The sequence below is a fragment of the Cherax quadricarinatus genome, chromosome 69, assembly GCF_038502225.1.
Source record: "Cherax quadricarinatus isolate ZL_2023a chromosome 69, ASM3850222v1, whole genome shotgun sequence".
Taxonomy (NCBI): Eukaryota; Metazoa; Arthropoda; class Malacostraca; order Decapoda; family Parastacidae; genus Cherax; species Cherax quadricarinatus.
Genome location: NC_091360.1, coordinates 2,474,334 through 2,488,367, shown reverse-complemented (window position 1 = coordinate 2,488,367; position 14,034 = coordinate 2,474,334). Strand labels below are relative to the sequence as shown.

Here is a 14,034-nt window from a genome sequence, read left to right as displayed (position 1 = left end):
AAATAAATAGGCTTTTTTTTTGGAAGTTTTACTGACTCAATTATCAATTGCATGTTCCCTGAAATCATAATTTTGAGTTTTGACTTTTGATACCTGATGAGAGGTTTGAGTGTTACTGATTATTATTATTATTTATTATTATTATTAGGAATATTATTATTATTATTATTATTATTATAATATTAATTGCCATATGTTTTAAGGAGAAGTCTAAACTTCAGTAAGTTTTTCTTTAGATTCAATTCTTATGTTTAGGTTTTTACAACTGTCTAATATTGTAACTTTTAGGTGAATTAATTCAGAAAGAAGAGTAATAGAAGTCAGTCGAGTGTTGTGGATATATACACCAAGAAGTGTATGCCTCTTAGTTTATTTACGCAGAGATTTCACTGTAATCCGTATTTTAGGGATTGAAGTATTCCGTATTTTAGGGATTGAAGTATTCCGTATTTTAGGGATTGAAGTATTCCGTATTTTAGGGATTGAAGTATTCCGTATTTTAGGGATTGAAGTATTCCGTATTTTAGGGATTAAAGTATTACGTATTTTAGGGATTAAAGTATTCGTGACTGGTGAAAAATACTGAATAGGTTACTGATAGTCTTAATAAGTAATTAAAGTAAGTAAAATAAACAAGTTAGTAAGTAAGGTTATCTGACAAATTTGCATAATTATCTAACATGCATGTGTGTTAAAAATTATTATTAATAACCCAGAAAAGTCAGACAAAATGACTTATTTTCATTGTGGTCCTTGTATAGCATAACTATTTGGTACAGTAAAAATTAGTTATCGTTTTCGACTAAAAAAATGAACTGAATAAATTAATTACATGACAATGAAATACATGAGTATTAAAATGAAAATATAATCAGTTTAGTAATAACATCTACAAGATTATTAACTATACAAGAAATCACATACCTCCTTTTCTGTTGCTTCATTTATCAGGTACTCTTTACTTCTCTTCCTAAATTGGCTTATATTAAGACTGGCATTGACGTGATCAGGCAACAATTCCACTCCTTTATTGCTGTATAAATATAACGTGTTTGAATCCTGGCCGTTTTCTGTAGATACTTCAAATTGTGCTCCTAACCTTGACAAAATTTTCAGCTAAATTTTCTAGACATTGGTTGTTAGCGATTTTGTATACATGACCGAGCTTCATCTGTTTTACCCTTTCTGAAATTTTAATAATTTCCTGTAGATGTAATTCATCCTGGCTTACATGCTCTCTTTGAACAGGTCCAGGATTAATCCCGTCATCTTGTTCTGGATAAATTATTCTTCTTTCAGTTCTTTTGTTAGAGCAGAGTACCATGAAGAGCAAAAAAAAAAAAAATGGCATGACATTGTACAAGAGTTAGATATGGGTCTTGTCTGCCTGTCTATGTAAGATCTTTAAACTGGCATTTACTTTTCTCAGTACATTGTTCATTGTCAATCACCTGGCATGCATGGATCAAAGGGTATTCCCAGATATTTCACAGACGGTGTTCTTGTGATGGGTACTCGTTACACGGTACGTTAAAAGTATTTACCCTTTTTAATTTACCTTTGGCCAAATAACATGGCTTTTGATTTTCGTAAGTGTGGCGATACACGAGCAACCCGCCCAAAAATGAATCTTATGACAACGTTTTGGTCCGACTTTAACCATTAACTGGTCACACACTAACACACGAAGGTGAGGGAGACAGTATATATACGAGTGGAGAGCAGGGAGGGGACAAAGAGGAGAGAGAAAAAAGTGGAGATAGTAGTGGTGTAGGTAATGTTGAAAGTGGCAGTAGTAGTAGTAATAGTAATAGTAGTAGTAGTAGTAGTAGTAGTAGTAGTAGTAGTGATAGTAGGGGCACAAGAAACAGAAAGTGGAGTGAAGCGATGCATTGATAGCGACAGTTTATCTGCTATCTGGCTGGAGTGACAGTACATTAGATATATCCTTTGGGTCTTTACTTGAGACATAGGGATCACTGTTATCTACATACAGCAAAAGTTTTCACTTAACCTTAATGAGCATATCATTTATGTGATACAGTAATAATAGGGGTCTCAAAATACTTCCTTGAGGAATTCCACATATTGTCGTCTAGTGTTCTGATTCCGCTTTACTGATCTTGACAATTTATTTACTGGTGTTCATGTATAATTTAAACCAGTCTAGAGAACCAATGCCGATAACTTGTAGTTTCTTACATAATGTACTAAGGATCAGTGAATGAAATGCCTTTTGAAAGTGTGAGGTCACCATACCAGTGAGATTCCCTATTGGCACTTACGTTCTCAGTTAACGCAACAGATTATTTAATTAGAAAACCGATAAGATCTGAAAGTGGGTTGATAACTGTGGAGGATGCTATAGTTTTTAACTATGTTCCCCATCAGTAAAATAGGTACCTGGGTGTAAGTCGACTGGTGTGGGTCGCATCCTGGGACAAAACTGACTTAATTTGCCCGAAATGCTCAGCATAACATGCGGCTTTCTATATAGTAGTATGTCACTGATGTCAGCTAGGACTGTATACCTTGCGCATGTACTTGTAGATATAAAGATATTTTTATTATTATTATTATTATTATTATTATTATTATTATTATTATTATTATTATTATTATTATATCTGTTGACCTCGGACCAACTGTTTAGGTAGGACGTAAGTTTCTTTAGTGCGGGTTGTTTGTGGACTGTTCTTCTTGAACCTTGCAGTGATTCTGGCCGCCTTGAGCTCATCCGTCGCGGTACTGGTGATGATGCATAAATTTATTATGTGATCTGTGGGGACTGATAATAACCCTTGAATGGTAGATTGATTTCAAACCCAATTAACCAACGAAACAGTCTGTTGTGTGTGTGTGTGTGTGTGTGTGTGTGTGTGTGTGTGTGTGTGTGTGTGTGTGTGTGTGTGTGTGTGTGTGTGTGTGTGTGTGCTCACCTAGTGTGTGTGTGTGTGTGTGTGTGTGTGTTTGTGTGTGTGTGTACTCACCTAGTGTGTGTGTGTGTACTCACCTAGTGTGTGTGTGTGTGTACCCACCTAGTGCGTGTGTGTATGTACTCACCTAGTTGTACTCACCTAGTTGAGGTTGAAGGGGTCGAGTCCAAGCTCCTGGCCCCGCCTCTTCACTGGTCGCTACTAGGTCACTCTCCCTGAACCGTGTGCTTTATCATACCTCTACTTAAAACTATGTATGGATCCTGCCTCCACTACATCGCTTCCCAAACTATTCCACTTACTGACTACTCTGTGGCTGAGGAAATACTTCCTAACATCCCTGTGATTCATCTGTGTCGTCAACTTCCAGCTGTGTCCCCTTGTTGATGTGTCCCATCTCTGGAACATCCTGCCTTTGTCCACCTTGTCAATTCCTCTCAGTATTTTGTATGTCGTTATCATGTCCCCCCTATCTCTCCTGTCCTCCAGTGTCGTCAGGTTGATTTCCCTTAACCTCTCCTCGTAGGACATACCTCTTAGCTCTGGAACTAGTATTGTTACAAACCTTTGCACTTTCTCTAGTTTCTTTACATGCATGTGTATGTGTGTGTCCCAACAATTAATATTTACACCAATAACTCATTGCAGTTGTGACCGGGTGTGGACGTGTGAATTGCTCATTACTCTATAATTTGTTCATGATTGTAGCCATCTATAAACATAAGTAAGTAAATTTACTTACATGATTCATTACCTTTGTAACATGTGAGTTCATTACCTTTGTACCTAGTTCAGCTATCAAAACTTTGGGGGCCCAGTCCCTGGACCCATTAAGTACCTCTGTAGTCTGTAAATGCCTTTGTAACTTGTCATAATTGTAACCAGGTCTACCTGGAGTTCATTACCTTTGTAACTTGCTCTGCTATCAAAACTTTGGGGCCCAGTCCCTGGACCCATTATGTACCTCTAATCTTTTGACTACCGCCCACAGGATTCGAATGGGGTGCATAATAAACATATTAAACTAAGCTGTGTCTCATCCTGGAAGAGAGAACGTGAAGGATCCCAGAAGAAATAAACTACACTGCTTAATTTTTTTTCTAGTTATACTAGGACATTAATTCTCCTGGGTTAATTATTTGAGATAAGTCTTATCATCTCCTAATATAGTTAAGTCTATAATCAAAATTCAATGCTTTTTCTGTTGTATTGAAGAAAACGCGACAAACATTGGGCAGACTTCGATGAAAGCAAAATAAGTTAGTATACAGAGGACGTGACCTTTAGTAGGTAAGTAATAATAATAATAATATCTTCATTTCTACAAGTACATGTACAAGGTAAATAGGTCTAGTTGGCATCAATGACATACTACTATATAGAAAGTCCGTTGTTATACAGAACATTTCGGTCAAACTAGGTTAATTTTGTCCCAGGATGCGACCCACTCCAATCCACTAACACCCGGGTATCTATTTTACTGATGAGTGAACAGGGACAACAGGTGTAAGGAAACACGCCCAGTGTTTCTACCCTTGCCAGGGAGCGAACCCGGACACCTCAGCGTGTGAAGCGCGATTTTTACCTACCAGGTACATTTAAGTGTAATTATCATATGTATAATTATCATACATAGTTTAACATATGTGTAAATTACCCAGGATAACACAGAACAGTCAGACAAAGTGGCTTATTTCCACAGAGGCCCTTTAAGATTATATTCGGATTATTAATCCGGAGAGTTAATAACTCAGGATAACTCAGTAAAGTCATGCCATCAGAGTGACTTACTTTTAATGAGGAAATAAGACTTTTTTGGGGGTTATCTTAGGTAATTTACAAATATGTAAGTATGTATGATAATTTATGTAACTGTATTTATGTGTACCTGTACCTAACTAGACATGCTATTCCCCAGGATGCTACACACACCAGTCGCCTAACACCCAGGCACCTATTTACTGTTAAGTGAACAGATGCAGCAGGAGTAAGTCTATTTAGGCACTGATACACATAAGTACAATTATCATAGATAGTGTAAATTACCTAGGATAACCCAAAAAAAAGTCACACAAAGTAACTTATATCCATTAGTATCCGAAGGTCAAAATACGTTCCGAAGGTCAAAATACGTTCCGAAGGTCAAAATACGTTCCGAAGGTCAAAACACGTTCCGAAGGTCAAAATACGTTCCGAAGGTCAAAATACGTTCCGAAGGTCAAAACACGTTCCGAAGGTCAAAACACGTTCCGAAGGTCACAACACGTTCCCTCACTGTTAGCTAACTCCTCTACCAATTGAGATATGAGCAATTTGACTTCCTCAAAAGCCCCACCCTGCCAGGGCTTGTTTCCGGGTCCTCTCGATTGTATGCCGAGGGCACGCTACCTCTCCTTCAGCAACAGAGGAAAAAGGACGAAGAAAATGGAAAACTAGATCCTTTATTGACACCTTTTCGCCCACATAATGGGCTCTATAATATCACAAACAGATCTGTTTGTGACGTTTCGCCCAACTGTGTGGGCGAAACGTAGTCAATAAAGACACATATTGTACTGCATTTCTGTCTCCTTTTCCGTCGTGTCAGAATTATACACATTTATCTCCAAGAAGAAGAAGAAGTGTCAGGCTTCAATTGTCTTATAACTCAGGCAATAAATGTGTGAGACATTAATTCTCTCATAACTTAGGGATCAAATGAGTGTGGCTTCAGTCTTCTAATAAAACAGGAGCCGGTATGAGGATTCAGTCGTCTCATATGTGTGAGGCTTCAATCTTCACATAACTCAGGCAGCAGGTATGTGCGAGGCTTCAATCCTCGCATAACTCAGGCAGCAGGTATGTGTGAGGCTTCAATCCTCACATAACTCAGGCAGCAGGTATGTGTGAGGCTTCAATCCTCACATAACTCAGGCAGCAGGTGTGCGAAGGTTCATTTCTTTCATAACGCAGGCAACAGGTGTGTGAGGCTTCACTCTGACTCTAGTTCCCGCCGCCAGAGCGTCGCCCTCCACAATCACGCAGAGACTTATAAATAACTTACGGAAGACATCGATCATAAGGATTCCTGATGAGAATTAGCGGCGCCTGGAGGTCGGGAAGAGAGCGTGAGTCCAGATGAATCACGGAGGTCGCCTTCGTTCCAGCAAAGACCCCATATAATACATGGTATCCCTGGGTCTCACGTCAGCTAGACGCCTAAAGTAATTGGATCTTAATTCATTTCTACTCAGTTCTCTCTTGCTACTTTTCTCCTCAAGTTCTTGTCACTGGAGAGTGCAGTTTTAGCAAACTGTTACTGAGCTGAAGTGATGTTTTGAAGAACACAAAATTGATCATAATGTTCAAGTAATATCATTCGCTAATCTGCATTTTAAGCACAAAAAAATAATTCTCAGTGTGTTTTAACCCGTTATGCTTTAAGCGATTCAGGAAATATGTATTAACGAACGGATTAATTTGCTAAAATGCCTGACTTTTTTTTATGTAAGATAATTATATCGTATAATTTTTCGTGCATTAGGAAAAAAGTACTTCGTCGTCTCCATCACAATTCTTCATACTTTTTTTTCATATATTTTAGCATATCGTGAGGAGTCACACAGACAAGGAGAATAATATTAGAGCAAGACAAGACCGGGTCTTGTTATTAGAGCTTAGTGGACTGTGAATTGTACATCAATGGGCCCTGACCTCTGCAATTGTGTGGCGTCAGAGAGTCCCAGGACGAAACTGTGGAGTCCGCCAGTCAGCCAGTCCCTGAAGGGTACATTTAGTGACTGACCAATTACACTGTTCCTGGGGAAAGGAACCTCTAGTGTGGTAGTACATCCTCCTCCTCTAACAACATCAACATCTTCCACATACATCAGAATCATAAAAGGGAAGAAAATTCCTCCACCAGTAACACACTCCACATCAAAAGGGTAAAAATTCCTCCACGACCATCACACTATTAATAGTGTGGGAATAACTCCACCAACAACACATTTCTCATTAATAGTGTGGGAATAACTCCACCAACAACACACTCCACATTAATAGTATGGGAATAACTCCACCAGCAACACACTCCACATTTAAAAATTTGCTTCTCCTCACCACCTTTCATCCTACTTTCTGCTTTACCACTAATTCTTTTAATAATTTTATGAAAAGATTATTTCCATATATTTCTTACTCCCTCTCTCTTGTCCCCCTTTCTACTATGCATGTTTCTTGCCTATCTTTAGATACTTTCAAGTCTTTCTTGCATATTTTAAACAAATGTTCCAAGCACTTCAAAATTATATCCCCACCTGCTTTTAACATCTCAATTTAAGACTCGTCTGTTCACTCCATGATTGTCATTTTTCCACTCCTTCTCAGCTCAGTTATTTCATTTTGTCTATCCATATTTTATGCTTTCCAGATATCATTTTATATTGTAAGAGCTTCTCGTAATAATAATAATAATAATAATAATAATAATAATAATAATAATAACCTATTATTTCTACAAGCACATGTACAAAGTATACAGGCCTAGATGATGTCAATGACATACTACTATATAGAAAGCCGCTTGTTATGCAGAGTATTTCGGGAAAATTAGGTCATTTTTTTTCCTCAGGATGTGACTCAAACCAGTTGACTAACACCCAGGTACCTATTTTACTGATAGGTGAACAGGGACAGTAGGTGTCTTAAGGAAACACGTCCTAGTGTTTCCACTCTTGACCTAGGCTAACTTCTCTCCCATAGCACGCTGTTTATATCAGTTCTCCAAGAATCATTCCTCTTCCCACCAGCATCCCCACCCTCGAATACCCACAAACCTCAGCTGGACACCCTAACACTGTATTCTTAAATCCTTTCTATACCTCTTCGACCTTCTCATTTTCAGTACTCTCTTTCTCTCTGCCCTACCTTATTACCAACTGTTCCTTTTTCTCCCACTAACTGCCTTGTTTAGTCCAGTTATCCTCATTTCTCTCTTACCCCCTCCGCCATTATCTCGTTCTCATTGTTTTAATCTGTCTTTCATTCTTACTCCAGTTACCACTAAAAATGATCTGACATATCAATGGCTCTTGTGCAACCATGCACATCCAAAAGCCTACTCATCAATCTTCTATACACTAATACATAGTCCAGCAAACTTCAGTCAGTCCTCACTTCAGCATATTTCGTAAACTAATTCATTCTTTTTATTTTCAGTAAGCATTACCTCTTCCTAGGCCTTGTTCAGTTAGAGGCCCCAGGTATCATTGATCCCCTGGAACTACAAATATTCTTACTGTCCCTTCTACAACAGTCTCTTCCACATCAGCATCTAAATCACTCACAACAATTCCTCTCGCTTAGTGATTCCCTAAACTTTCGCTTAACACCTTCCAAAACATGTCTTTTCTCTACGCATCTGTAGTCCTCAGGCACATAAACAATTCTATATCACACGTTTCGCTTCAAACTCATAAGCACATATTTCATGAATTTAAATTCTCATAACCCATTCTTCCTTCCCGAAGCTGATCATTTAATATCATCGCTACTCATGCTTTCGCTTCTTTCCTCTCAATGCACTCCGATATAACCCCATTTTCTCGTCCATGTCGACATTTTTCCAATCAGTGTTGGAATATTCAGCTTAATTTCTATCATAACATTTAAATAATTGAAACATAGGAGACTGAAACTTACGAAAACATTTCGGTCCTATTAATGGTCCAATTCGTACCCAAACGTCGTCGTGAGCGGGTTATTTGCGTATTAGTCTAGGCACGGTATTATGCCTTTTTAATTCTCCTAACTGATACTAATAAAGGGGTAAGTTGCCCCATGCTACCGGCATTTTAGTCGTCTTCTACGACAAACATTGCTTAAGGAAGACGGTTCTCTTCTACTTACCATGAAACCGAAAGGAAACACTACATAGTGGAGCCGTCCTGCTCCACTTCTGGTTAGTGTGACTTTGTAAATGGTCCAAGTCGGACCGAAACGTCGTCGTAAGCTCCTCTCTTCTATGTGCGGGTTATTTGTGTATCGTTCCAGTCACGGTATTGTGCCTTTTCTTGTTATTTAGGCAAGAAGTGTTAATAAATTACAAGGAAATTCAGATGAGTGTGTATAAAAATGCGAGTACATATTAATTCACACAGTGTACACAAATACACACATACATACACACACACACACACACACACACACACACACACACACACACACACACACACACACACACACTGTATATATTCCATGCATGTATGTTTACATGCATGGAATGTATACTGGTTGTTGGTATTGGTAATAAAATTTACATGTCATTTTGACGTGTTCCTGAGACACACTATTATTAATATATAAGAAGAGAAACACTAAATCCGTATGGGCAAAGCAGTGCTTGGAAAATAGGAGATAGTCATGTTTGATCCGGCTAAGTGGACGGAAGAGCTCATGCCTTAGATCAAGAGCCCTTCGTAAGCATCAAGACTCCAACTTCAGGGAGAGGAAACATAAAGAAAGATATGAGGTACATTTTTAATCTGCAAAATCCTTGAATAAATTGGATTCCGCCAGTCATCCTTCAAGGGACGAAGGGCTCTTGACTCACAAAAATAGAGCTAACTTTCTCTTTCTCGGATCAAGCCTTTTTACTTTCCATTCTCCAGGAGATGCTGTACCCCTATGGGCTTACCCCTTACCCATCGATATAACAATAATTATTGGTAATTTACGAATGATACATTTCATCATTCTCACGAAGACCGTCATTATGCCCACCAGATTATGATCAAAATTTCCAACCCTCATGAACCGCTGGGTCATAAAGTCATTCAACATGAGATTTTTTTTATATAAAATTATTTTTGAAAAGCATTTATTTTCAAAAGAAATTTTAGTAAATGTGTGTGTAGATTTGTGGGGGAAAAAAGCAGTCAGGTTACATTCAATTTTCAAAAGCATAATCACCAGCGTGTCTATAACAGCTCTATTTTTGCATTCACAGGAATTACGCCAACGACACGAGTGGCTTCATATAAGAGATGACTCCAGGAATATCATCATCACCACCAGCATCATCCTCAGAGGAAGCTGAACAAGCTCCTCCTTTCTCCTTGCTTCTTCACTGCCACTCTTCTCCCAGACTCACGCCAGACGAGTGTCTTGTTCACCCAGGTGTTAGGATTGACGTGAACGAGACAGACATACTTTGAACATCACTGCCAACACTTACATTCCTGGTGTATTATCGTCAGTCTCTTGAAAGCCCGAGGATTCCTCTTCAGAGCTCCACTCGTCACTGTACTGGCATCTCAAGAAAATAAAAACATTTGGATTTCTCTCTGAGTTCCGAGAAACTAAGTAAGGATACGAGAGTAACAAGCAGAGAGGATAACACTGTGTCTCCAAGTGTCTCAAGAGATGGTTAAACACGCAACTCAGTCTTGCTCTGCGCTGGTTTGTACAGATTATTCTCACTCACGTAAACAATATGTTTAGAGGTAAAAATGTTTTGCATATGTTATTAAGACAATCCTCTTTCATTCACCATTGCTAAAGAGTACTGGGGATCGAACCGGTTGTCCAGGATTTTATATTTCATAACAATATCGATTATAAAGTAGTAGTGTCGAAGACTTGCTAATACTAAATCCCCCCATCCCCCATCTCTCCTGTCCTCCAGTGTCGTCAGGTCGATTTCCCTTAACTTCTCCTCGTAGGACATGCCCATTAGCTCTGGGACTAGTCTTGTTGCAAACCTTTGCGCGTGTACTCACCTAGTTGAGGTTGCGGGGGTCGAGTCCGAGCTCCTGGCCCCGCCTCTTCACTGATCTTCACTGTGTGTGTATGTGTGTGTGTGTGTGTGTGTGTGGGTGTGGGTGTGCGTGGGTGTGGATGTGCGTGCTACAGCTCCTAGTCCCTCTAGGACTTTTGCCCTAGCTTTTTTAATCCTATCGTACCTGAGCTTGAAACTTCATGCAGAGTCTGCCTTCACCACTTCCTTATCCAGATCACTGTACTTCTTAACCACGTTGAAACTAGAGAAGAATTTTTTATCATCTGTCTGGTGCATTCTCGTTTTTTTGCTTCTATACATATGTTATTTTGCCCCTGGTCAGTTTCTTTATCCATAGTCGCCCCTTCATAGCCTCTGATTATTTTATAGAAGGTCAACTGGCCACTTCTGATATTTTTGTTTCCAAGGCATTCAAGTTTAGTCCAGTCAGTTTTTCCTTGGAAATAAATCCTGTGAAGTCGGGAGCTATTCTGCTCCCAAACCTCTGTGGTGTTATTAATTCTCTGAAGGTGTTTGTCCAGGGAAGGACTAAGTGCTTGCACTAAATACTTTATAAAGTACCCAATGTATGATGTGTCTAGGATGGTAAATAAATCATCTTCCCTAAAAAAGAAGGGCCTAATTATCATAATAAATGTCAAGAACACATCACAAAAAAAAATATGCCTCGCATTACGCAGGAAAAAAACTGTACATCACACTATGATCCATGTTTTTTAATAAACAGAATTCGGTACATCTACAACTATGTGAATAAGATATACTGCATTGTAGCATAGAGCTAAGTTAAGCATTGGTACTAAGTCAAGCATGAGTATTACAGTAACTGTATATCTAACCTTTCCAGAGGCCGTGGCTGATAGTGATGGTGGTGGGTCTTCTTGTTCACCAGACAACGCCAACGTTAACGGACGACTGTCCTGGAGCCATGGGCAACAGACATATACACACCATGTTGTTGAGAGTATGTGGAGACTGCTATAATGTCCTCAGAGATCCTGAAATAGAGGTTGACTGCAGGTGAGTAATCATCTGTCCACACAAGTTATTAACACACGATACACAGATAAGCAGCACTTGAGTGACTGAATCTTATGTGGCATTTCCGTCAAATTCGGACCATTAATAAGTCACAGGCACATGTAGTATTTAATAAGTCACACAGTACATGTGGTACTTAACAAATCACACAGTACAGATGATATTTAACAAGTAACACAGTACAGGCGGTATTTATTGACACAAACTAACCCACGCGGGAGCAAAGCACAATGAAGAATGAGAGTCACTACTATGACTCTATCTACAGTAAATACAGTTCATAACTACCAACTAATAATCGTGACTTGATAATGCTCCAGGACCAAACGAAACATGGTCTACTGATTTAAATTCATTTTGTTTTGAATAAAATACAAGGACTGATGTGTACTGTATATTTCGGCTCACTCCGAGACCTTCTTCAGTGAAACAGAAAGTCAACTGCAGCACCCATATATACAGTACTCATCTTATATACCATTTAATTATTTTCAAATAAGGTTATTTGTGCTACTTCGTTCATTGTTCTTCTTTAATACAATTCCTGATGTCACTAATTAGTCCTTAAATTAAAACTGCAAAATGTTGCTAATATGAATAGTATTAATGGGAATTGTGAGATTTTAACAATTTAAGGATATTGATATTATTACAATAATGCTGCAGAAGCTGTGCAACAGTTTGTTTGGAATTCCTTATCTCACTTCCTCTCCCAAATCCACATAATTAGGAATTTTCATTCCTGTATTTAATTGTTTTCCTTGTAGAGATGATTTGAGTCTTGAGGATATACTAAATAATTGATTTGTTTGTATTATTTCAAGGAGCGGCTGCTTCACCAGTGACACATTCAAGTCGTGTCTGGAGCTTATTGAACGTGGGGATGAGTTCTTTGATTTCATGAGAAGGGTTGGCATTCTCAACGCTGGAGGCAAGTGATGAGATCCATGCCGTTTGCTACCGTTGTACCGTTGGTCTGAAACTCTTCTCACAAGCATCACACATCCCGTTTCACGGACACCCGTCGGTTGACCATAAATCACTCTGCAACAGACATGTGTTTATGACCGTGCCAATTCTTCTGCACTCACTCTTCATCTAAGCTATATCTTTGTGAAAGATCCTCTCACAAAGACTTAAATATATAGGAACCAATTGGAAATACCGTAAATAAGAGTTCCAAACTACCCCTCAATTTGGAGAGGAAATGATACAACATTTCTAGGTGAACCTAATAGTAACTATCTCTATAACCACTTCCTAGTAGTTAGAGGAATAGTGCTTATGTTGATAGTATCATTGTTAATCCCAGTTGCTTGAGGATACCTTCTCTTCAGATTTTATCATAACCATCAACTACTTATGAAAAGATTTTTCAAGTATCCTTTTAATACCGCTTCTTACATTCTTTAAATTATTGCTTATTTTTCTCTGTTATTGCCCAAAAAATATCGCAGTCCACTCGCACTTCTATTGTTTCTTTTTAATACGCAAATCGATAATTATCATATTTACACTTGTATTTATATTTCTTATCCATATCAAATTCATAGTTCATCAACATATTAAAATTACCAACTATAATAATAATGCTTTTCTTTATCAACTTTAATTATTCATTAATTCTCTTCATATTTAAAATGTTTAATTTCCCATCTGTTAAAAGTATTATAAATTAGGACATATATATATATATATATATATATATATATATATATATATATATATATATATATATATATATATATATATATATATATATATATATATATACATACATATATATATATATATATATATATATATATATATATATATATATATATATATACATACATATATATATATATGTATATATATATATATATATATATATATATATATATATATATATATATATATATATATATATATATATATATATATGAATAAAAAAATATATATATATATATATATATATATATATATATATGTATATATATATATATATATATATATATATATATATATATATATATATATATATATATATATATGAATAAAAATGGATTTTTATTGTATAGTTTAATTTTCATTATAAAGTTATTCAAGTTATATCTTCTTTGTATTTTAATTTTTTTGCCCTTCTCAACAACTTAATGAAATCTGAGGATATATACACCAGGAGGTATATTTCCCTCAGCGTATATATGCTGAGAGTTTACTTTAATAACTATTTTAGGGATTAAAGTATTAATGTCTGGTGGTGAAGTTACGATGGGGCCTTAACGACCCTAG

The 14,034-nt window shown here is 37.3% G+C and overlaps 1 protein-coding gene across 1 annotated transcript in view; it reads left to right on the top strand.

Moving 5' to 3' along the window:
* Positions 1-13,341, top strand: part of LOC128701862 (molt-inhibiting hormone) — a 24,331-nt gene extending 10,990 nt beyond the window's left edge. The window contains exons 2-4 of the mRNA XM_053795815.2: positions 9,925-10,376; positions 11,564-11,736; positions 12,582-13,341. Of these exons, the coding sequence (XP_053651790.2) occupies positions 10,341-10,376; positions 11,564-11,736; positions 12,582-12,696 (324 nt within the window). The 5' untranslated portion in view covers positions 9,925-10,340 and the 3' untranslated portion in view covers positions 12,697-13,341. The remainder of the gene's footprint in view (positions 1-9,924; positions 10,377-11,563; positions 11,737-12,581) is intronic.
* The last annotated feature ends 693 nt before the right edge of the window (positions 13,342-14,034 follow it).